Source organism: Tetrahymena thermophila (assembly GCF_000189635.1).
Source record: "Tetrahymena thermophila SB210 genomic scaffold scf_8254496, whole genome shotgun sequence".
Taxonomy (NCBI): Eukaryota; Ciliophora; class Oligohymenophorea; order Hymenostomatida; family Tetrahymenidae; genus Tetrahymena; species Tetrahymena thermophila.
Window position 1 is genome coordinate 16,985 of NW_002476271.1, and position 25,721 is coordinate 42,705.

The 25,721-nt window shown below is 21.9% G+C and overlaps 8 protein-coding genes across 8 annotated transcripts; 2 read left to right on the plus strand and 6 right to left on the minus strand. All coding sequences in view use genetic code 6, as the record gives it.

The window, feature by feature from the left end:
- Positions 1-719: 719 nt before the first annotated feature.
- On the minus strand, positions 720-1,894 carry TTHERM_00857830 (transmembrane protein, putative; the record flags this gene model as incomplete). Its single annotated transcript, XM_001021925.2, has 2 exons — positions 720-811; positions 865-1,894. The coding sequence occupies 2 exons, from the start codon at positions 1,892-1,894 to the stop codon at positions 720-722; spliced, it is 1,122 nt and encodes a 373-aa protein (XP_001021925.2).
- A 918-nt stretch (positions 1,895-2,812) lies between these two features.
- TTHERM_00857840 (transmembrane protein, putative) lies at positions 2,813-4,108 on the minus strand (the record flags this gene model as incomplete). Its single annotated transcript, XM_001021926.2, has 2 exons — positions 2,960-4,108; positions 2,813-2,898 (listed from the first exon to the last, which is right to left on the minus strand). Exons 1-2 carry the CDS (start codon positions 4,068-4,070, stop codon positions 2,813-2,815), a joined length of 1,197 nt encoding a protein of 398 aa, XP_001021926.2. The 5' UTR covers positions 4,071-4,108.
- Positions 4,109-5,058: 950 nt separating this feature from the next.
- TTHERM_00857850 (vesicle transport V-SNARE protein amine-terminal protein) lies at positions 5,059-5,829 on the minus strand (the record flags this gene model as incomplete). Its single annotated transcript, XM_001021927.1, has 1 exon — positions 5,059-5,829. The coding sequence occupies one exon, from the start codon at positions 5,827-5,829 to the stop codon at positions 5,059-5,061; it is 771 nt and encodes a 256-aa protein (XP_001021927.1).
- Positions 5,830-6,435: 606 nt separating this feature from the next.
- TTHERM_00857860 (MORN motif protein) lies at positions 6,436-9,104 on the minus strand. Its single transcript, XM_001021928.2, has 6 exons — positions 8,493-9,104; positions 7,845-8,366; positions 7,585-7,800; positions 7,174-7,526; positions 6,981-7,126; positions 6,436-6,848 (listed from the first exon to the last, which is right to left on the minus strand). Exons 1-6 carry the CDS (start codon positions 8,878-8,880, stop codon positions 6,719-6,721), a joined length of 1,755 nt encoding a protein of 584 aa, XP_001021928.2. The 5' UTR covers positions 8,881-9,104; the 3' UTR covers positions 6,436-6,718.
- A 527-nt stretch (positions 9,105-9,631) lies between these two features.
- Positions 9,632-12,113, minus strand: TTHERM_00857870 (MORN motif protein; the record flags this gene model as incomplete). Its single annotated transcript, XM_001021929.2, has 4 exons — positions 11,628-12,113; positions 10,728-11,561; positions 10,268-10,652; positions 9,632-10,215 (listed from the first exon to the last, which is right to left on the minus strand). The coding sequence occupies exons 1-4, from the start codon at positions 12,072-12,074 to the stop codon at positions 9,632-9,634; spliced, it is 2,250 nt and encodes a 749-aa protein (XP_001021929.2). The 5' UTR covers positions 12,075-12,113.
- A 1,594-nt stretch (positions 12,114-13,707) lies between these two features.
- On the plus strand, positions 13,708-18,011 carry TTHERM_00857880 (polyadenylate-binding protein; the record flags this gene model as incomplete). The annotated part of the gene is made up of 7 exons (XM_001021930.3): positions 13,708-14,149; positions 14,227-14,551; positions 14,676-14,962; positions 15,933-16,001; positions 16,195-16,386; positions 16,454-16,763; positions 17,207-18,011. 7 exons carry the CDS (start codon positions 13,708-13,710, stop codon positions 18,009-18,011), a joined length of 2,430 nt encoding a protein of 809 aa, XP_001021930.2.
- Positions 18,012-18,849: 838 nt separating this feature from the next.
- TTHERM_00857890 (MutS domain II family protein) lies at positions 18,850-24,059 on the minus strand (the record flags this gene model as incomplete). Its single annotated transcript, XM_001021931.2, has 4 exons — positions 21,305-24,059; positions 20,584-21,203; positions 19,345-20,333; positions 18,850-19,294 (listed from the first exon to the last, which is right to left on the minus strand). Exons 1-4 carry the CDS (start codon positions 24,033-24,035, stop codon positions 18,850-18,852), a joined length of 4,785 nt encoding a protein of 1,594 aa, XP_001021931.2. The 5' UTR covers positions 24,036-24,059.
- Positions 24,060-24,520: 461 nt separating this feature from the next.
- TTHERM_00857900 (hypothetical protein) lies at positions 24,521-25,489 on the plus strand (the record flags this gene model as incomplete). The annotated part of the gene is made up of 1 exon (XM_001021932.2): positions 24,521-25,489. One exon carries the CDS (start codon positions 24,521-24,523, stop codon positions 25,487-25,489), a length of 969 nt encoding a protein of 322 aa, XP_001021932.2.
- Positions 25,490-25,721: the final 232 nt, after the last annotated feature.

Sequence of the window (25,721 nt, forward strand, 5' to 3'; positions counted from 1 at the left end):
GAGTTTATAATATCTCAAATTAGCTAAATTTTTATTTTATATTTATCTTATTTTAGTTATTAATAATATTTTTATTGATTATTTATGTTAAAAATAAATATAAAACTAGTTAATATTTACAATATTTATTTTTTTACATACTGTATGTAATTATTCATTTTTTAACCAAATTATAAAATTTTTAAAAAGTTATTTTTATTATCTAATATTTTTAATATAATGAAATTTATATTTTTGTTAATTTTTAATAAGCTTTTAATTAATGATATGTCTTTTTTATATACCAATTTAGGTAATATACTAATATTTTTAAATTTACTATCTTTAAAAATATTTAATATTAGATTTTAGTAAACTTTGTAATTCATAAAAATAAGATTTAACTTTAGCTAATAAAATTTATAATAAGCAATCTTGATTTATAAAAAATCAAATTAGCTAATAATATTTTAATTTTTAACCTCATTAGACGATAAAATAAAATCTTTTATAGAAATATTTGAAATTTTTAATATTATTTTAAATCTAAATAGATAAATAATTAATTTATAATTTAACTATTTAATAGTGACTATCTTATACACTTTATTTCAAAAAACATTACAAAAACACCTTTTTAAAGCTTAAATTCAAGATATATTAAAATTTAAATACATTTTATATTTTCTAATAAAAATTTTAGTAAATTAAATATATTTATTATAATTTGATCAAAAATTTCAGAGAAGGTTTTCAGCATCTTTTTTATTAAGATTATATTAATTATTGAATTTTAATATTTCTGAAGGTTAAGTTTGTTTGCTGATAAAACCTGTTTATAATTAAAAATTTAAAATACAATTATATTATTTTAAGAAAAATTACCTTCTGAGGATAATTCATGTGTTTAATAATTAACATTTAAGAATGATTCTTTTTAATAATAGTATTTACTATAGTATGATCTTACTTCTTCATATTCTTCTTTTGTTATTTTATTATTTTAATTTAAAAATTCTGCCTATCTCAGTTAATTGTCTAACAATTTTTTATGATTGAACTTCACTTCAATTACTTTGTGGATATAATTCTACACAAATGGTGTACGACTATTTAAAATTATTCTATAGACAAAAGTCAATCCTACTAAAGTAAATATTGAGTATGTCATCCAAGAATAGAAGAAGTTTGGTATTGTATTTTATCTAATTATCATGTGATCAACTAGACCAGGAACCTATGAATTGTTAAACTATTTTACGCAACTACTCTTCATGTAACATCTATGAAGAGCATTCCTTCTCATAGATTCAAAGTAGTACTCTGAGAGTTAATCACTATATGAAAAAGTTAATATATTTTACACTCTTATTATTGAATATGTTTCAAATAAATTTGGAAGCTAAGGAGATTTATCAACATAAGAATCATATTCAAATTTGAGTTCTTCCATATAAGTATAGTTTGTATCTGATCCATACTCATCACTACTTGCATAGCATTTAATATCGAGGCAAAGCTCTGGTTTCCCTTCTTTATAATGTTTTACATCTTTTACAAATCTTTCCTGCTCTCTTGCATGAAAAAGTTGTTTAAAAGTGTTACATTTAAAAGATTCAACAAAGTAAAGTAAATATACAACTATAGAAAATCCTATTCCTATATTTGGATATTCTATAAAAACTCCTGAAGCCCATAATGATATTATTATGATTTAAAATACTGTTATAGTATATTAAGCACTAAGCTCACCATTATTACATTTTGGAGGATAAACAGTGACTTCTTTCTTCTAGTTCTTGTTTTTAAACTTTTAAAATTTTGATTTTGCACTAAAACTCATGTCTTTTGATAGGATACTTTCTATCCTAACAACTTCTTTAGGTACATAGTGCATCTTTTCAATTTCTGACATCTCTTAAAATTACTTATTATTATTGTGATATTAATTTAATTAATTAACTAATTACTTTTTTATAATTTTTTAATTTTTTTAGATTATTTTTGTTGTAATAATTAGAAGATTAATCAAATTTGTAATTTCTTATGAAAGTTAACGCATATCTATTTTAAAATACTGAATGCTTTTTAAGACTAAAATAACTAATTAATTAGATAAAAAAAGCATAATATTATAAAAAACATGATTTACTAAGTTGATTTAATGATGGTGTTATTTTTAATAAAAGAAAATAGAAAATTTTCATTTAAAAGAAATCAAATCATTTTTAGTAATATTTTATCTATATTAATTAGGGGTTTCTTCATAATTAGAAAGGTAAATTTTTATTTGAATATAAAAAAATATTAAATTAAAAATGTAATTTTAAAATAGATTCTTCAATACAGTATAATGAACTAGGAAGTTTATTATTTATCAAATTAACTTATACTTTTTATTTAATTAAAACGTATATTTTGTTAGTTAATAATAAGCTTTTAATTGGCTATATAAGTCAAAAAATATCAAATTAGCTAATATTTTCAATATTAATCTATTACATACTGTATGTAATTACTCATATTTTAACCAGGTTTTTCAATTTTGAAAAAGTAACTTTTATTAATATCAAATTAATTACCAATATTTCAATTTTTAATATCTTAAAATGAAAAAATAATATCTATTATGGTAAATATATGATATTAGGAATTTGTAATATCATTTAAATCTAAATAAATAATATTTAAAAGGAAATATCCTTTTCATTTTCTTTCTAAAAACATTACTTTTAAAAGCATAAATTAAAAATATGTTAAGACTTTACATTTTATATATTCTAATCAAAATTTGAGTAAATTAAATATATTTATTATGATCTGATAGAATATTTCAAAGAAACACTTCAGCGTCATTTTTGCTAAGATGATTTTAATTATTGAATTTTAATACTTCTGAAGGTTAAGTTTATTTACTTCCTGTTGATAATTTACAATTTAAAAATTTAAAATAAAATTATTTTGTTTTAAGAAAAATTACCTTATGAGGATAATTCAGGTGTTTAATAATTGACATTCAAAAATGATTCATTTTATTAATAGTACTTATCATAGTATTACTTAATTTCTTCATATTCCTCTTATGCTATTTTTTTATTTTCATTTAAAAAATCTGCCTACTTAAGTTAATCGTCTAACAATTTTTTATGATTAATCTTCGCTTAAATTACTTTGTGGATATAATTCTAAACAAATGGAGAATGAGTATTCAAAATTAATCTATAAACAATATTCAATCCTACTATAGTAAATATTGAGTATGTGATCCAAGAATAGAAGAAGTTTGATGCTGTATTTTATTTAATTATCATATGACAAACTTGACCATGAACCTTTGAGTTGTTAAATTATTTTACACAATTACTCTCTATGAAGCATCTATGAAGGGCATTCCTTCTCTTAGACTCAAAGTAATACTCTGAGAGTTAATCATTATATGAAAAAGTTAATATATTTTGCACTCTTACTATTGAATATGAGTCAAACACATTTGGAAACGAAGAAGATTTATCAACATAAGAATCATAGTCAAACTTAACTTATTCCATATAAGTATAGTTAGTTTTTGATCCATATTTATCCATATTTGAATAGCATTTAATATCGAGGCAAATCTCTGGTTTTCCTTCTTTATAATTTTTTAAATCTTTGAAAAAGCTATCTTGCTCTCTTGCATTAAATAGTTGCTTAAAAGTATTACACCTAAAAGACTCGATGAGGTAAGATAGATATACAAAAATAGTAAATGTTAATCCCATATAATGATATTCTATAAAAATTCCCGAAGCCCACAAGGATATTATTATGATTTAAGGCACTGTTATCATAAATAAATAATAAGCACTAATTTCGCCATTATTCCATTTCGGAGGATAAACCGTGATTTCTTTCCTCTAGTTCTTGTTCTTAAGTTTTTAAAATTTAGATTTTGCAGTAGAACTCATTTGTTTTGAAAGTATACTTTCTATCCTCAGAACTTCATTAGGGACATAGTGCATTTTTTCAACTTCTGACATCTCTTAAAGTTACTTATTATTATCGAGAAATTATTAGCTAATTAACAAATTACTTTTTTTTATTTTTTTTAGCATATTTTTTGTAATAGGATTAGTAGAACATTCTAAATTTTAATTTATTATTTATATTAACACATATATATTTTTTTTACTGAATGGCTTTTAAGAATAAAATAATTAATTAAACAATAAAAAGCATATAATATGACAAACAATATTTCTAAATTGACTTAATGTAGATGGATTTTTTTAATAAACGAAAATAGAAAATTTAATTTATTTTAAAGAGAAATCAATATATTTTTTAATGAGTTCATTTTTAAACATCTAATATATGTATTAATTTAGGGGTTTCTTCAAAATGATAAAAGATAAATTTTATTTACTTATTAAAAAATATTAATTTAAAAAATGTAATTTTAAAATAAAATCTTCTTTATGATGTTTTATTTTGAGATAATCAATAAATATATGAGATTTTGCTATTCTTTAAAAAATAAAGTATTTTAATTATTATATTAGATATCATCTTAATTATCATAATTAATTATTATTGAAGAAGATAAAATAGTCAAGTAATAAAAATAATCCATAAAGTCATAAAAGTCGAACTTTTTTTGAAAAAATCTAATTTAATAAAAAAATTTCTCTATTTGTAAAAATATTATGTTATTTTTTTAATTGCGGATTGTTTAATTATTATAATATAGGCATAAATAATTGTGACTTTATAAGAATAGAGTAAATTAATTACAGAGATTTCATTTTATACTATGAGAAGATTAATATTATCCAAGCTGAATAATTGTAAATACTTTTTATTTAAAATGTGTAAATTTAAATACTTTTATTTAAGTTAATCTAGCTTTATAAATAATCTTAAAGCAATATCATAATTAATTTTAATGTTAAATTAATAAAAAAACATTTTATATATTAATTTTTTTTAATATATTTCATATTGTTAAGTTTTCATTTACTAAAAAACTTTTATTTTAAGTATTCTTTTTCATAAAATATTATAAAATATATTTCATTTAATTGTTTAAATTTGTTTTTATGGTCATATGCCAAATAGACTCATTCCAAAGTCCTCTAAAAATCTTTTTGTTGCGGGTTTTTAGCCATTTCCAGAAGAAGAAGAGGATGAAGAACTTGAACTTGAAGATGGAGTGATTTTAATACCTAGACTATAGAGAATAATAAGGGCAACTGCAGCAGTAAATATCAAACAAATTAAGCACATTAGGATTTTATCTGTATAGATCTATCTCATAAAGTATTTAAGATACTATTATGTTCTTTTTAGTTCAGTTTATGTGTCTTTGACATCTTTGTAAATGTTATCCAACTTATTAATTTAATCATTTAGATCTGCACTAATTTAGTCTGCTAACTAATTATTCTATTCAATAATTTAAACTAAGCCAGTCAATATTTCTGTACCTTCATCTTAAATTTATCTTGCCTTTTGCATCATTTCTTCGCCAGTCATATTTTCAGGATCTTGTTGATTTCCATTTCTTCCCTAAAATAACTACTCTTTATCTGTGCCTTCATTCTTTTTGTACTCAAAATCATTTTTAAGTCTCATATAACGCGAGTTAATTTGCTTAAGAGACTCTGTATACTATGCAGATTCATTTCTATCTAATGCTTGAACTTCCAATTTATAAGATTGTATCATTTATTCTATGCTCTTCAAATATGTTTAGTTTTTTTGAATAGCTTTCTTTTTTTAAGCTGCATCTTTTTTATCTAATTATTTAACTTCTTTTTCAAAGTTATCCAACATATCATTTATGTTTTGGTCATATTCTTGCAATTCGCTCATGATTAAATTCTCCTTATATGTCTGTCAATAAAACTATCTTCTGTAAAATATTTTTGAAGAGTAAATCTTAATAAAAATGCTTGATACTGATATTATAAATTACAGTTTGCAAAAATTTATATTTTAATTTTTAGCTTGCTTTTGTTGGCTTCAATTGATTGATTTAAGAATATAAATAAGTATTGCAAAAATAAGAGTGCTTCAAATTGAATAATATTTTTAGTAATCAATAAAAATCTCATGATTATTAAATTGTGAGAATTATTTGCAAATTAATTATTATCATTAACTTCACATTTATCTTTATTTCTGTAATATTTTGATATTAATTTTTTCAAACTTTAAATTATTGCATATTTTGGTTATTCTAAAAATATCATCAATAACATACTTAAAGCAAATATTATTTTTAAATTTAATCAATCTATAAGCCAACAAATCAATATTTGTTACTAAATTAAAATATTATTTTTTGTTCACTACTATCATTTTAGTTAATTATAATTTATTTAAAATTTCTTTTTTTTAGGTACTTTTGAAGAAAAATTAGGCTCAAAAATAAAAAAAATCTACTTTTCCTTTCAATATCAAAAATAAAAAAGCACATGTGTCCTTATATGGAAATCCTATTTTCTAATGGGAATATTAGTCTGATACTTAATTTAATTAAAGTCAATTATGTTGTTTTAATAAACATCAAATTATACTTTTAAAAATAAAACAATTTATAAATAGATGGTAAACAATTATTTAAATTATATGAGAATTATTTTCTTTTTTCCTAATGATAAAATATTTGAATAGAGTTAATATTTTTTATTCAACTAAATAAACGTTATTGCGTTTAAGATATTGAAATAATTAAAATAGTTTATTGCTTGCTATTAAATCAAACCCAATTTTTCCAGACACCATTTTCCCAGACTCCTTCTTTTTCATTACCTTCTGGATCTATTTCTAATCCTTATCCATGCTGCACACCATTTACCCAATTACCGTTATATATATATCCATCAGGCCTTTTAAATGCAATAATAATTATTAAACACATAAATAAATTACTAAAAAATTATCATGCTTTAAAATAGATTAAAAGTATGTATTAGTTATGAGCTTTTATTAATGTTAAAATAATTATAAATAAAAATTACCATATAAACATTCCTTTACCATGAGGCAAATTATTCATGTAAGTACCATCATAATTTCTGCCATCTGGCCAAACATAAGATCCTTTTCCGTATTTCTAACCATCTTTAACACAGCCAACATATTTTTCACCATTTGGATAAATAAACTATATTAAAATTATATGAAAATTTTTTATTGATTAATTTTTTTTACTTGTCCTTCTCCTGTTATCTCTCCTTCTTTAAATTCACCTAAATAGATTGTGCCATCGACGAATTTAATTTCTCCATTTCCATGTTTTTTACCATATGAAAAGTCTCCACTATATAAGTATTTGCCTTGAATGACTTCATCACCTCTTCCATGCTTTAAATCTTCTAACCAATCTCCATTGTACATATATTCTCCTTTAAGTGTCTTGAACACACCTTTGCCATGGGCTTTGAAGTTATTAATTTAACCTTAATAGACATCTCCATTATTTCTTATAATTCTTCCCATGCCGAAAGGAATATCATCTTTCCAAAATCCTTCATAATAAGCTCCATCTTAAAACATCTATTTTCCTACAATTATGAAAAAATTTAGATCAGTTATAAAATTAAAAATAGTGAATCAATTCACCTCTTCCATTTCTTTTGGAATCCTAAATATGTCCATAATATATTGAACCATCTTCGAATTCGAATGGACCTTATTCTGGTTAATTATTTAAGTAAGAATCTTCTATTCTGTAATTAAAAGAGCCATTTATTCTGATTGCTTCTAAAACATTTTTATTTGATAAGCTAGGGAATTGGGCTACTTTTTTTAATTATCTAGCAGGTTTCTTTTCATTATCTTTTAAAATATTTAAAATAAATCACTATTTATTAAAAATTTACCCTCAGATGTTAAAGTGATAGATCTTTTTAGGGGATTTGAAGATGATGAAGATGATAAATCAATGCTGACAACAGAAGCCTTCTTGCTTAAAATCATGCTATTAGAGAGAGAAACAGTTGATTTAATTCCTGCAAATATGCTTTATCTTAAATCTTCATTGTCAGCTCCTTCTAAGAGTGCTTTGAATTTTCTATACATATCTTTTGTTTGGTTTTCAAAGGCATCTTTTATTTGCTCAAATAACTTCTTTGATTCATCCAAATGCTTGTAGTTAACTTTCTTTGATTTAATTTAGCTTAATTCTTAAGAAAGAGCAAACGATTCAGCTCTAATCAGGTTTAATGGTCCATTTTTCTTTATTAATTTTGCAACTAATTCATCTTATGATGATGCTGTAACTTCATCATTATCCCTAGAAAAAATCATATTGAAAATGTTAGTATCCTTTTTTTTTGTTTAGTTTAATTCCTGTAATTTATTTTATAGATCCTGCAATCTTGGCTAAAACTTTTTTCCCTCAGCTTTTTGTAATTTAGAAATAATAATTAAATTTTTTTTGTTCTTTCATATTTTTTTTTTTGATTCATATTATAATTTAATAAAGCCAATAACTTTAAAGAAAATGAATTTAAATAATTGTCTTTTACTTCTAATTTAATCCTTCAAGAAATTTTTAGCAGCTTCAGAAATATTAAAGAATGTTTTAAAAATTTCTGCAAAATCTTTGTCTATTTCTGCCACTTCATTGTCGCAATGCTGATTATATTCCTTAAAATTTTTATCTATATCTTAAACAGATTCGGCTATAGAAGGAAGCAATTTTTATGTCATTTTAGTTTAAGTAGCAAAAAAGTGATTAGTGTCTGAAACATAACTTTTGTGTTGTTACATATGTCTTGGGTCATTTGTCAGACAAGTATCGCATATTAAATTACCAAAATTACAACCATCAAAACAACAAATAAAGCGAATTTATTTTTGGTTGTGTTTTGAACAACAAAGCTAATTTGATTCGTTTGACTTTGAATTATTCATTTTTAAAAATCTTCTTAATGTTATTAATGACCTTCTATTAATATTGGAATATTTGCTTTTTCCCTTTACTTTGTTAAATGCAAAACTATTTATATATTAGTAGACTTAATGGCTTGTTCTGCTAAACTAATTTTTTAATAATTTATTAACTAGTTAATTAATATTAGTATGCAAAGCTTATTTTTTAATTAGATGTTTTTTGTTAATTAAATTTTTTATTTTTTGATAAAGATACTCTAATTAATTATTAAGCGATGTAAAAAAAATTTATTCAACCAATTCTAATAACTTCTCTATATTCGAGCAAGGCAAGGCAAAATAATTCAACTCAACACTATAAAATAAAAAAATATTGAGTGGATTGAGCTGGATTATTTGAAATCAAAGAAACAACCAAATAGATAATTATAAAATACATTTAAATATTTTAAGGATGAATAAATAATAGAAAATAAATTTTCTTTTACATTAAAAATCTATTTAATAATTTTATTAATTTAGTGTTTAAATATCAAAAAAATATTTTTATAATTTAATTTAATAAAAACGTTTTTGAAATTAAAAATATTATTCAAATGATTCAAAAAAAGCTTTATATAATAAACTGAACAACTGAACAAGCAAAAATACAATTTTTTATTTTATAATTTTATTTTTTTAAAACAAATTTTAACATAAAATTATTTTATTAAAATATGCCTGATTTTATTTACATATAATTTAATTTAATTTGGAAAATTTTCTTTTTAGATCATAGCTTGTAACGGATAAAAATTCCCTCTCTCCACTCACCAGCTATTTTTTCTGTTTCAGTGTAGAAACTACCAGGTCCATTTGCAGCATCCTTTTCAAATAATCCTACAAACCTTTCTCCTGATGAAAAATAGACCATTCCAAATCCTTCTTATTGATTACTTTTGAATTAGCCTTCATACCTAGTGACATATCTGCTTTGGTTGCATAAATTTTTATAGTTTACTTTGGTAGTAGCATCATATAATAGTGTGTAATAAATACCTTTTCCTTCGATGTAGTTATTAAGAAATTAGCCCTCATAAATTACTCTACCTGATGCTGACGTTATTGTTCCAACTCCATTTAATAAATTACTTTACCATTCTCCGTCATATTAGTACCCGTTACTAAATATGAATTTGCCAACACCTTATCTTTCTTATGTATATTCATCTATTTCTCCTTCATATGTACATGAATTTTAGTATTTTATTAGCCATTTTTAAGGATCTTAAGAAACTAGTTATAAGCTAATTTATTTAAAACCTAGCTCTACAGAAATCATTTTAGTTAAATCTTCTTTAGTTAAGAAGATATTTTCTTTATTATAATTAAAATAATTTATTTTCTTATTCATTTTAATTAAATTTACGTATAGATAAGACGAATTTCTGATGTAAAGATTTTTCTGCTTCTTGTATTTAATTTGAAAAGCTATCTCCAGCAAAAGAAAAAGTATTAGATTTGAAATTAAGTTCAATCGGATCTGCATTTGTAATTAGTTTCTTAGTTATTTTGAATTCATTTTGATGTTATTAACTGTCTTAATTCTTTTATGAAAATTCTTAATTTTAATTAACATTTTCTACAAAGTATTCTTTTTGTTATTTTAATTATAAATTATCACATAGTTAAATTTTATTGAAAGTATTTTGGTTTTATTAATTTAACAAAACTTCATTTCCATTATAGCTATTGCAAAGCTAAGTAAAGCTTTTTTGAGTATTCCCTGGTTCAGAGTTTGGTGTTTCTTAAGGCTTTTATAATTAATTTCAAAAATAAATTATATTTCAATAAAATTTCGGATAAGAAATTATATAAAAATAAATTACTTCTTTTATTTCAATATTATTAATTTTAATTTCTGTTGAATTTACCAACTGCTGCTAATTTACAAAAAAACCTTTATATTAAAAGTTGCTTTGATTATCAGAATCAATTAAAATATTGGGTTATCCTTAAGAGATTTCCTAATATAAAGATTCTCTATTTTAAACATGGCTTATTGTATTTAAACTTTTTTCTCTCTGCATTCTAGCTTAACATTCATATAAGCTTGAGTTAATACTTGCTAATTCAGTGCTTTTATTAATAATGCTTTAAGAATATCTATTTAAATTACATGTATTTTCAATCACATTTTGGTAAGTTGTTAAAGTTTTGCAGGAATATTGGCTATTAGTAATATTTGCTGAACTATATGAACTGTCTCGAGCATGACTGTTTTATCTTGCTATTGGAATTATTTCTTTTAACTTAGGGGTATTTTGTATATTTTAACTTTGTTTTTAAAAATATTTAGGTTGATGATAATAATTATAATTTAGCTGTAAATTAGTTAACTAATTTATATTTGGTTGCTACTGTTAAGGATTTTGTAGAACTTTGTTACTTGGTGAATTAACTTCACTATATATGCCAAGCAAAATTTATTTTTAAGGAAGAAAACTATTACTCAGGCTAAAAGAATTATTCATGCTGAAAGAATTGTTTAAACTTGAATTGATAGAAAAATTATTTGCATTTATTTAATTTTAGTTATTAATTTATTTTTAATTTGCTAGTGCTACATTAAGATTCAACTTGGCCTTTGGTGCTATAAATTATACATATTTAGGTTGACTTACTTAAAATTTGTTGTTCGTGTTATTAGATGTCACTTAATTCTTTTATAAGAGAGAATTTTAGCGAGATATTTATGAATTTAAAGAAATTTGATTAGGATTAATTACACATTTTTAGCTCTCTTTTGAGAAACTTTTATTATTATTTGCATTCAAATCAATCTATGCATGTACTAAATTTGCCTTGAAGTTATTGCTTCTTTGTTAAAAAGGAAGGACTTAAAAATCTACGCTTGGCTATGATCCTTCTGTTTTTAAATACTTAGTAGACAGCATTTTACTCTATGGGTATTAAGCTCCAGTAACTACAACATTCTCTTTTTCTTTTGCTGGCCAAATATTATTTCTCAAATCAACAACAGCCACTTTTGGTTTATGGGTAATTTTGTTTTTTTTATCTTAAAAATTTATCGTTTAAGATGCCTATTAGCTCTAATTATGGTCAAATATATTTTATTATTAAGATACCTTAAGAACTTATCTAAAATCAATATTTGGCACCGCTCTTTGTCTAGTTTAGCTTTAGCTTCTTTCGTTAAAACGTTAAATTTGCATTTTATCTTATTTCTATTAAATTGAAAAACAAATATAAACTAAGGCAATTTTTCAAATTATTAATTAATATAATAGAAGTATTATTTAGAAATATAAGTAGAAAAGAATATATTAGCATTTTTTTTTCTGTTGAATATCTAGTTAAATAATTTGCATTGTAGCCAATATTTATTCTAAATTATAATTTTCTTATTTATTTATTAACATCTTAATTTAACTGAAAGTTTTTTGCTTGTGAATAATGTCTAAAAATTTCAGAAAATATATTCTAGATCAAATAAAAAAATAATTTTTAATATTATTTATATCGGTTTAAAACATATTTAGAAACTGTATTTTAAATATTTTTAAAAATTAAAAAAAAATATAATTTTTAAGATACAAATTTTTTAAAATCATACATATTTCATCAAAAAATCAGAGATATATGCTCTGAAATAAGAGGAATTATCTTATAGATATAAAAAGTAAATAAGTAAGTTAGTTAATAAATAAAATAGATATTTAAAAATAATTTTATTAAAAACTTAACTAAAATAATTTAAAATAAATAAATAATAGCTATTTTAATTGCTGCTATTACAAAAATATCTTTCCTTTAATATTTTTTTCAAATTAAAGTTTCTACTCATATATTTAATGAAAATAAAATTTTACTATATTTTGAATGGTATTTATTGAATAAATTATTTAAGCGCTTTAAAAAAGGAATTATTAAAATTTTATAAATGTGATATAAAATTAGAAAATTGATTTATATTTGAGAGTTAAAAATGATAATAACATGATTCCAGATTAAGAGAATATTAAAAGCTAAGTAATATTAAATATTAATTGAAAGTTTTTATCTTTTTTTGATAGATAAATATATTAAAAAGATAATTTTTTATTAAAGTAATTTATATTATTTTTATTCTTTTTTAACATATTTTATGATATTATAATTTTAAAAAAATTATTTTATTTGGAATAATAAAAAAATTTATTTCATCTTAATGGCATAAATTTAGTTCAAATTAAAAAAAAATATTCGCATAATCGAAATATGATCTTTATTTTTTAATATATAACTATTTAAACTAGATAATTTAAATTAGTTGAGTTGGATTAAATTGTATCTATATCTTGATTATTTGCTTATAAAAGTAAAATGATAGAGCGGATGTTAAGAAGAATTAATTTTAACAATTTTTCCTCTTAAAAATATAAAAAATTAGTTAATTTTTAAGGTTAGGCAAGAGTTCCTCATTCTATAATTTATCGAAAAAAATTAATAATACAAACAGCAAATCAAAAATTAAGATTAAATAATTTGCAAAAAGTAAAGTTATTAAAAAAGCATTAAATCTCTAACCATAATATCTAAAGTTTTAAAGAAATACATATTTGTAAACAGTTTACTCAAATAAATAGTCAAACGAGATTTGTAAAGCAAGTTTAAACTCAGAAGAGGAAATATTTTTCCTGAGCCATACTCTCTCGTTATTTTTTCCAAATAAATAAAAGGAATATGTATAAATTATCTAATTATTTTAGTCTTTATTTCTTTTTTTGATCCATTTTAAAAATTTATTTCGAGTAATTTATTAATTTCTTCATTGAAAAAACTAAAATAATTTTATTAAAAGAATGGATGTTTGTAGAAAGTGAAGTTTTTACTGAAAATACTTAATCAAACTCACAATTTATAGCAAATAATTTCTAGTAAATGGTGAAAGATGAATCTAAAATTAGCAATATAAAAGATACTTATGTAAAAGAAAATGATATAAACTCATCAAGAATTAACGCTGATGAAGATAATAGATAATAGTCTATGTCTTCTAAATTCTCCAATCGCAATACATCTGCTTCTTCAAGAAGATAATCTTCTTAAGTAAGCGCTCCTAGGTCTTCTAGATCTTCTTCTTCTGGATCTTCCTGCTCTTCCTCATCATCATAATCTTCTTCATCATCATAAAGGTCTCGATCATCTTCTTCATCTTCCTCCTAAACATATCGCACATCAAAAATGAGTAAAAGCTCAAAGATTTAGGATAAAAGAGCAACTAGAAATGAAAATGAGTCTTAAAATAGTATAAATTTATTAAATTTAGTTTGATTATGCTATTAAAAATCCATTAAAAATATCATCAAAAATATTCTCAAAAAGGCAAATGCTTGTACATAGCGAATTTAAGTGAGAAAGTGACTGAATCAAATTTAAAGAAACTTTTTGAAGAGTATGGAGAAATAGATTATGTAAATATATGCTATAAACCTTACAGTTAGTAATAACAGGGTATTAAAATACCTGCTGGATATGCCTTTATAAAATATTACAAGGAGAAAGATGCTTAAAGAGCATTAAATCACCTCGATGAAACAAATTTAAAAGGAAAAAAAATAAAAATTGAATATGCAAAAAGAGAGAAGCCCAGATAGTCAAAGGATGGACCATACCATAAAATTGGAAATGTTTATAATAAAAAATAATCGTAAGAATATTAATTAAATATTTAATTTTAAAATAATTTATTATTGAACCAGTTAAAAAAGGAAAAGAAGTTAATCATTAGAGCATATTAAAGATAAATTTTCTTAGAAAAATAAATATATTAGAGATAATTAAACAGAGTTAAATAAATGTGATAAGATGAGTAAAAAGGATGTTCAATATTTTTCGAATTATAACCCTTCTGAATAAAATAAGTATAAAAGTCAAAGGCACTACATAAAGGATAAATAATCATCCCAAAATTTATTAAAGAAAACTAATTCTGAATTTGTTGATAATAGATAGAACCTGACGATGGATTAATAAGATTGCTTTGCAAATTAAGATTCCTACAGAAATAACTAAAAAGCAAACACATAAGTTAAATCTAGAAGCCGCAGCAGAAGCAGAAGTAATTCTATGAGGAATAAATACTCGTGAGAGCATAAAACTATTATAACATATTTTGTTTATTTTACTAATTTAAAAACAATATTCTACCTTTTTGTAAATGAAATTTTAAGAATGTCCTATTTTAATAGCAGTAAAAGCATATTAAATAATCTTCACAAACAAAAACCCTCTTCTATCAAAGAAAGATTGATAATTAATTAATTATAAAAACTAGAAATTATTTAGTCTTAAAACAATGTTTTCTTGAGAAAAAAATTATAAATCTTAGGTGTAAAAAGACTTAAATAAAAATAAAATATTGATCTCCCATTTTTTTATTAAATTTATTAAAAAATTTACTAATTTACTCTATTTTATTTATCTGGGACTCTATTTATTGCAGCTAGCTAGCTGAAAATTTAAATAATTTTGATCATAGATTATAAAGACTGATTTTGTAAATTAAATGAATTAGATTGATTATTAAAAACTTATATAGCTATGATGAAATATAAAATTTTTTAAATGACGAAAATTACGTGTAAAAAATATTATATTTTTTTGAGTAATAATTGAAACATAATACATTTTTTTCAATTTTATAAATAGATCAATGAAAAAACACAGTTGTTAATGTGAAAAAGTCTAGTTTTGAATTTCAGGTAATTTAATAGAAGAATGTATTAAAATAGTTATTTAGTTTGTAAAAAATAGTTATTCTATTTTGAGACTTGTAAGCCTCATGCTATATTTATGAAGGAAAGGATATATGAAGCAAAAGAAAAATCTAAATAAATAAATACGCATAAATTATAAGATTAATCAAAAAGGCAAGAAAAATAACATTTACTCTCAAACAAAGTCTTTTAGCTAATAAAAAGATAATAATGTGCAAAAAAAAGTGATATTCTTTAATTATATTGCATATTTTATTAAAAGAATTAGAAGAACAAAATTTTTATAGCAGCTGGAGCTAATTCAAATTTTAGCTTTAAGTGATAAAGTTATTTTGATTATGGACTTCATGATATCTAAAAGCGATAATAAGAACTAACATTGTAAAATCATTTTTATAAATTCATTTTAGACTTTTATATTATTTGTTGTTTCAAATTTAGAACAGCACTAATTTTGCAAGATAATTTAAAATTATCAATTTGTGCCTTTAAAAAAGAAAAGTAGAAAGACGGAAATACTTTAATTTAAGCTTTGCCTATTAGATTTCTCTTAAATTTTTTTTATATAAATAAGAAACAATCGATTAGCATACTGCTACTGTTAAAGAAGAAGATCAAAAAGTGCTTGATGAAGCCACTCTCTAGCATATTATGAATAAAAATGCAAATTAATAATAAATAAGCTCAATTTATGAAAATCAATCTAAAAATATACGCCAAAAAACTGTTTATTCTGAAAAAAGGTAGATGGATTAGGTTAACAAAGGTAGATTTCTTACAAATTTTCATATAAATTACCTTAAATTTACTCATAATTGCTTAATAATTAACAGGAAGCTGTCTCTATATTTCGAATTTAAGCCATAAAGTGACTGATTAGCAGCTAAAGAAGATCTTTAGCACATATGGAAGAGTTGAATATGCAAATATTTGTTACGAGCCATATAGTTAGCAGTAAAGAGGATAAAAAATCCCTAGAGGAATAGGATTTGTCAAATACGCTAGGAATTCAGATGCTTTGAAAGCGATTGAAGAGCTTGATGGAAAAATGATAAAAAATAAAGAAATTAAAATAATGCTTTCTAAAAGAGATGAGCCAAGAGTTTCGCACAAAGGACCCTACTTTGGCAAAAGCCCTAAAAAGTATTAAATTTTTTCAATTAATTAAATAAATAAAATAAAAATAAGGTTAAATCATTGTTAAAATATCATAGTTTAAAATAATTTTAAAATTAAAATAATACTTATAAAATTGTTTGAAATAATAAAAAAACAAATATCTTATGACAAACCAAGCAAAAAATAATAATTCGCCAAAGTATTATATTTGTTTTGTTAAATGATTACTTCAATAATTATTAAGAAAATTAATTAATTTTTTTTAAAGTCAAATAATGAACAAAAAATTAATTAAAAAATTTGAAAATAAATAAAAGAAAGCAAAAATCATCTTCTTTTGTTAGTTTTTCTTTAAAATTCACTATAATTAATTTAATTAACTAACTTGTTATCAAAGCGCATTCTTTCTTTTTATAAACCAAAACTATAGCTTGATATTATTTTTAATATTACTAATTTTAATTAAGAGATAAAAAAGACTCAGATAGCAAGAAAGAATCAAAAAGGATTTAAAAGTAATCTTCTTATTAATCCCAAACTTCAGAAGAAAATAATTCGATTGAAAGACATAGATCTATTAGCAGGGAATCATCTGAGTCTAATGGGGATTTGACTTTCTAATAAAAATAAAAAAACTAAGCTAAAACACATTAAGGAATAATAGATTAAGAATAATTGAATCTGAAAAATAAACAAAAGCATCAAAGCGATAGTTAAAATATATTATATAATGGTAGATCTACTCGCCATTAAAATAATAAATAAAAAAATTAAAATGATGAAAAGGACGATTAACGCATCCATGAAGAGCTAAATAAATAGGTTAACCACTTCCAAACTTCAATATAAAATGAAAAATAAATGAATGTGTAAAATAGATCTAGATCAAGATCTAATGAAAACTACAAAGAAAAGTAGTATAAATCAAACCAAAAGTAAACAAGGTATAATCGTTTTAAATAGCACGGATAAAGATCTTCATCTACTTCTAACAACACATCATAATCCTCTTCTTCTTCGCATTCATCGTCATCATCATCTTCTTCTCCCTCATCATAACAATCTAGTCCTAGTTCTTCACCTTCTTAATTTTCTCGTAAAAAAAAAAAGTAGAGTGTAAGAAAGTATAAAAATGATCAATCTTCTTAAAACAATAACAAAAGATCCAAAAAAAACTCAAAACAATATCGATAAAGGTCTTCATCATCTTCTTCATAATCTAACAACTCTACCTAATAATAAAATAAAAATTCAATTAGAATAAGAAATTGATTGATAAAGCTTGTTACTTTATAAAGTTTTATTGCTACTTATCACAAATATTACAAAAATTTTCTTGAATTTTGAATTTTTACTTGAACAATTAAAAGTGTAAAAATAAAAAAATGATAGTTTAATAAAAAGTAAACTAAAAAACATAAACAAATATTTTATCTCTATTATAAATTATATTATAAAACATATAAAAGAATAAAATATTAATTAATCAACAACTTCTTACACCTAATTTAATTAATAAATTGTGTTTTGTTCAAGCATTTATTTTAATTCATTTTCAATCTTAAATTAATAACTATGATATAACTTATAAGTCTTATAATATTAAACTAATAAAGCTATTTTTCAAATATTTATCTATCTTTCTATTGCATTAAAAAAAAATAATTATTTATTTTTGTTTCAATCAAACTGCTCTTTCTTTCAAACATCTTTAAGTTATAATAAATACCATTTTAGTTTAGCACTTCGATCTTTTCTAATTTTCATTTACTCCAAAAAAGAAACATATAATTTAAAATCCTTTGCTATTAACATTGGCTTTAAATGTAGCTTCCTTGTCCTTAATCTCTTAAAATTAAGTAATCAAACTAAAGATTATTGAAAATTGAGTTAAAATAAAGTGAAGCTTCCATTTTTGTTTGCAAAAAAAATAAATTAATCAATCCTTACGATATATATCGCTCATAAAAATTAAAATTGCTAGCTTTAAAAAATATATTTCATAGAAATAACCACATAAAATTGCAATAAACAAGCTTATATGATATTTATGTATTAATGATATAAAATATTATTTTGTTTAAATTGTAATGATATTTCAATTACTGCTTCAATACTTACTCACGAATTGTTTAACAATGTCATTGATAATTTTTTTGTTTAGAGTTTTATTTTAAACATGCAATTAATCTGTTTTTAGAAGTTGATTATCATTTGCTTAACTATTTTCAAACTAGTTAGTAATAATGTACTTCAAGAGGATAGGATTTAAACATTCATACAGAATTTTATTTGCTTCGCTAAAATCTATCATTTAATTCTCTTGATCATTTTCATTTAATTCTTTAAGTTGATAGTCTTAGTTTATGAAAAAGTACTAAAAGTTATTGTAAAATTAAGTCATTTGAACTAGCTCATAGTATTTTGAAGCACAAAGCAAAAAACTATTAGGAAAGCATATTGATATTTCTTCTAAAAATGCAAGACTTATTGAAATATTATCTTCGTATTAACTGCTACTGCAAAATTCATCTATTAGAATTATTGTCTTATCCCTTATTTTTATTGTTAGGTTAATAAGATTTAATTAAAAAATCAAGTTTACTTTGATTTTGATAGAGAAAGTGCTTAATTAACTGATAGGCAACCTCTTTATTGATCCTTAGAAGCCTTCGATTTTATGATGAAGTCGAGTTATTAAAGCTCAGAAGTAAATGAACTTTACTTCTCTTCGATGCTATCTGTTGTGTAAAATTTAGAGAGAATCAAATTTTTTAGTGAGATAACTCCATTTTTAGCAGGAACATAGCACCCAACTTGTGCCATTATTTAAATAATCGCAATACTTTTTATTAATATAGATTTTCCACAATTTTATTAACCTAAAAATAGTTGAAGATTATTTAAATCAGATATACAAATGCTATTCTTTTAAATATACACATTTGAATGTCCAAAACTTTCATCTTGTTAATTTTAATTTGAACTTTTTCTTCTCCACTAGTCTTTGTTGTTATAAACTAGTAGAGGATGATAAAATTCATCAAGTACTAATAAGTTTATCTCTTCATTAATCAGTTTAGGTAGGCAGAGAGGGGTCTCTTCAGAAGAAAATGAATAATAAAAATCTGCAAAACATATACAAACATCTATCTGAGCAATTAAAGAATTTATTTAAAAAAGAATACCCAATGAATTTTGAATTATTGGTATAATTTATTTGATTATTTTTTGCGTCTATAAAAGTAGAGTATATTTTGTTTCTTTTATACGATTTGATAGCTCTGCAAATATTTAAGTCACGAAAGTTATTTGAGAACTTTTACCTATTTTATTATCATTTACCTCAATTAGATTATCTTCTATCAGCTCCTCTATTTTTTTTTAATTTATATTTTAACTCTATTTTTTTGCCTTTCTAGCTATTAAATAGTAACCTCTATTTTCATTCTCTTTTAGCTCCAAACTAGCGTATCCTATTAGCTTATTTTAATATTCACAAAATATATCATTTGCATATTTTTAAATGCTCACCATTTTTGTTCTTTCTATTTCCAACAAATTATCCTTTTCTGCTTTAAGAATAAAATATATCTATTTTTATTAAATAAATTTTTTAAATTGTTTTTAATAAAATTAAGATTTTATTTTGAAATCAATATTATATATATTTTTTTTAAATAGACTTTAAATAATAAAAAAATAAATTTTTTAACTTTTATTTTTTAAATATAATAAATAAGTTAGTAATTTTGAAATTTTTGAAAGTTATTAAAATAATAAAAATAAATATACTTTTTCAAATCAAAATTTTAAATTATTAAAAAATAAAATATTTATTTACAAGATCATGAGACTTATGTTGTTGTTAATTTTAAATCTTTTCTAAATAGGATAAGTCTAAATTTTATTTAATTGATTCTTTAATCTATTCAAGTTATTAATCACATAAAAGGTTTTTTAATTCTTTTATGTAGCTGTTTTACATATCTATTATTTAGAGTTGCAATTATAACTATGAGAGCTTTTTAAGAAACGTAAATATTTTATAAATATGAATTAAATATTATCTTATTCTATTTGTTTCTAAATATTTAATCTTTTGAATAAATTTCACAGTTGATGTTTCAAAGTCTTTAAAATTCTTTAAAATATTCTAAAATGTTACAATAGAGTCTTAATTCATTGTAAATTCAAATACAGCACTTTATCTATCTTACAAACTTTTAAGGTCGTTTAACGGCTACAATAAGTTTGATCTTAACAATCTCTTGCCTGCCACTGTCTATATTTTAAATAGACTAATGAGACTACCTTTTTCATTTTAACTCAACTGTTAAATTAATAATTCTAGATCCAAAGCCGTTTTATGGTCCATAACCAAAATGCTATCCATCTATATAAACCCAATTTAAAGTTATTCTTTTAAAAGATAAAGCTCTTGAGTTACCTCTATATGGTTAACTATAATTAAAAAATTTATGTAATTTTTATTTAAATGATTGATAAAAATTTATTTTCATTTAATGTTAAATCAAGATTTAAATATTAAAATAATGTATTACTTAATGCATTAAGAGATGCTAATGCAACATAAAGATTATCTAATTTCTAAATTAAATTTGAGCTTTTTTTTTTGAGGATAGATTCTCCTTTGGTTTCATCAAAGTAGTTTCTTTTTACAGAAGTAAATTTAGTAAGAGGTAGTTGTTGCTGCAAAATTTTGACTAAATAGCTACTTGACTGAGTATTTGAAAAAATAATTTCAAGAGGATAAAAAGCAAAAATTGTAGATGTTGTATTTAAATAGGTTAATCTATCAACTATTTGACTAATACTAATTTAACCTGTTTGAACATTGAACGCAGCAAATCCAACTTAGTTAGCATGATTTTCTATAATAGCAACTATATGTTACCTATATATTTCAGATTGTTCTGTTATTTATTTTTACATTAACTTATCCTCAGAATAATTTATTTCTTTTCTTTTTTTCACTTACTTTGAAAATAATTAGAGTTGAGTTTTATTTGAATTAATTTTCGTATCATTTTTTTACATGCCTTTTGAGTTATGCATTTGATTTGAGTTTAATCTTTTATCTATTTAGTATTTATTACTACTAAAGATACTTTCTTACAACTCAGCTTATTATTTATAATTATGATTATCAATTTGTCCAAACATATTTGTTTAGTTTAATTAATTTATCTTGATTTAGTCTGACAATTTTTATTTAAGACCATTATTAAACTCATTATAAATTGAATCAAATTCTTCCATTTTTTATTTATCTCGTTAATTTAAAATATCCTAAACTTTGCTTTCTTCTTCTTCTTATTCTTGTTCTTCTTCCCCATCATCATTTTTATCATTATCATCATCATCATACTCTTCTTATTCTTCAGCTATAGAAAAATGATTCTTTTTTAGATCTTTATGAGATTGAAATTAATTTGATGTATCTTTTACTGGTTTTGGAGCTATATCAGTAAATACTAAGATCTTATTTTTTTCAATATTTTTGTGTTTAATAATATTTTACTATTCACTGAAAAACTATTCTTTTTTACTTATAAAAATATTTTATTTTGGCTCAGTTTATTCTTCTTCTTTTTAATAATCAAATTAATTATTTTGATTATCTTTTAAATTGCTATCTTGAATTTACTTTTCATTATTATTTTTCTGAGAGTTGAAAAATTATTTTCCTTTAAATTGTGATTTTATAGAATCTATGTAAAAGCTCAGTTTATTCTCTGATAGGCTTTAGTAAGGCGATTATTTTTTAGAAGAAGACTTTTAAGATTTAGTTGAATTAAATAAAAGATTGTTTTAAGAGGGTTTAACTGAATCAATTGATATTTAATTGATTTAAAACTACTCATTTTAATTAATGCATTAATGTTTTATTCTATTTTAATTTTAAACTTCTTCGTTGTTTTACTATTATTAAATTTAGTTTTAGAATTCATCTAACTAATCTTAATCATCATTTTCTAAATTATAAATTTAGTTATTTTAGAAATTTTATTTAATTTCATTAAAGTTTTAATTGAATTAATTATTTGGATAACCTACTTACTCTATAAAACAATTAAAATTTTTTTATTATTGTGAGTCTTAATTTATTTGAAATATATCACGTTAGCTATTGACTTTGCACTCAATTTAATCATTTATAAAGTTTACTTATGATATATCTTAGTCTTGCTAAATGTTATCAGTTTCGAAGTAATTCTATTAATCTTTATTGAATTAGTCAAGTTAATCAGATTTTTATGATAAACTTTCTTCTCCAATAAAATTATTATTAAAATTTTATGAAAAATAAAGGCCTTTATTCTTATTATATGATTAATCTAATAAGGCCTAATTTAATTAATCTTATTTTTATTTAAAAAATATATAATTATTTTAATTTTATTAAAAATCAAGGGTTTTTTAGTCAATTTCATATTAATTATCGCACAATTATGAAGGAAAATTAAAGAAGAATTTTTAATCTTTTTAGTAATTTGATTCTTAAAATTTATTTTAAAATTAGTTATTATGAATGTCATTTAAGCATTTAGTATTTATATTTTAATCAAAGTAAAGGCTATTCTAATTCAAACTTGGAAATTCATTTTAAAACTTTATTAAATCAGAATCAAAGTTATTTGAATTACTGTAAGCATTTTCTATCATTTATGGAGTAATTTCTTCAAAGTTTGAGAGCTTTCTTTTAATTACATCCTGATTATTGGTTTATTAAAGTGATGAAAAGCTTTTATCAATAATATAATTTGAATCATTAATCTAATTTAATAAACCACTACTACTTTAACCATTAATAAATGGAAAGCTTATATTTTAAAATTAAAAATATTTATTTATAGGAAAAGTACCTCTATCAAAACCATTTTAATGAATTTATTCATTACTTTATTGCTATAAGCTATTCATTTAGTTAGAGGAATTAGTTTAATAATTATTGTTGGTTTGATTAAAGTGTTGATCTATTCCATTTTATTTTAACAGAGGAGTGATGTATTGAAATTAACCTTAATTAGAGCTGTAAAAATTCTAATGAAGTTCTTGTATTAAATTTTTTTGTTAAATTGATTAAAATGAATTGTCCAAACTTTAAATTTAATTTTAATGTTTTTTCATATTAAATTTTAGATATTCAAAACCATTTTTTGGAGTTATGAAATCTTAGTTAATACTTTTTTCTAGACCTTTGTCATCTGTATTAGAAAACGAGCTCTTATTACTGTAATGAGCTCTAAAATTTTTTTTTCTATTCAACATTTATCTAAATTAAAATTTAATTTAAATTATAAACTTATTTAGCTAGATTAATAAATTTATTAAAATTAATTCAAATTTTAGACTACTTTTAACTTATATCTCATTATGTTTAATATTTAAACTAAACTCAATCTTTTAAAGTCAAATTAAGCCTTTTGTGAGGAAATATAATATTTAAATGTTAAAATTGAATGTTTATTTTAGAGAAATGTAACCTTTTAGAGTTGCAGAGATTAATAGAATTGAATTTTCAGAAAAATTAAAATATCTTTAAATTTAATTTTATATTAAAAAGTAAAATTGAAATCATAAAGCACTAATATTATATGCAACTCTTACATGATATTTGGAAAATAAATTTATTTTTTTGAAAAATAAGCCAATTAAGATATCATAATAAAATACTAATTTTAATCCATTCATTTATTAATTTGATTATTAAAAGATAATAATTTTTATTATACTGATAATTAATAAGTAATAGTATGGAGAGGTTAGAATAAAAAACTTTACTTTCTAAAGACTACTTTCTGAATTTTAGAGAGCCACCTAAAAATAATTAGAAAAAATTGGTTGAAAGCTCTCTCAGAATGATAAAGAATAAAGTTTTCGACTCTGATTACAATTCTACTCATATAGAGATTCCAAAGCAGTCAAGAGATATCCAGATTACTCTTAAAGAGCTTCATAATATTTCAGAAAATAGTTTGAGATTATAAAAGGCAAAATTTCAAACAAAAAATAGAAGCACTTCATTTTAAGATAGTATTCATCACCAGCAGTCAATAAATAATGCTTATAACTTGGATTAGAATAAGAATATTTAAGATAAAAACATGAAATAAGAGAATGACTTTTACAATGTTTAATAATTTTTCAGTCATTAAGATGGAAAAAAAAACTAAAGACAAACAGATTGCAACTACATACTAAACCACTAAGAATTTAATTTTCTCTTTAATCAATTAAATAGAGAGAAAAATGGAGTAATCAGAGAAAAAATACTAAATTTAGAAAGCAAAAAGCCTGATTTTATGATTTGCCAAACTCAGCAAACAGAAAATATTAAGCCAAGATTGCTTTAAATACAAGAAAGCGTAGTTAAATATTCATCCGTTGATTAAGCACATAAAAGCAACATACAAAAAAAATTAGTATAACCTAGAGATTACTCACCATTTATGAATGTTAGTAAAAATATAATGATGACATATCAACAAGATAATGCTCTCAACAAGCTTATATAAAACACAAATGCTCATGCCTACATGAAGAGCCAATAAATAAAATAAGATCCTAGCTCATTAAACACAGATTTGAAATATTCAGAAACTAGTCAATAAAGTTTACACAATAAACACAAATCTCAAATTAATAATTAGACTAAAAATTAGTACTTTGATTATTAAAACAAATAAGAAAGATAAAAATTAACAGAAATTAAAGAAATTTGAAATCCATTTTAAATAATGGTTTTACATTTATAACAATAAAAGAGTTTTATATTAAATTTGAGTTAATATTTTTTTGATATTAGATTATCAATATATAAATAAATTCTTTATATTAAGTTGCAATAAATTACAAGAGTTTTTCAATTTAATTATTCCATCTTTATAAAATTTATTTAGTTTAAAACTCAAATCAAAATATTTTTTTCACAAATAAAATAATTAATTTTAGGTA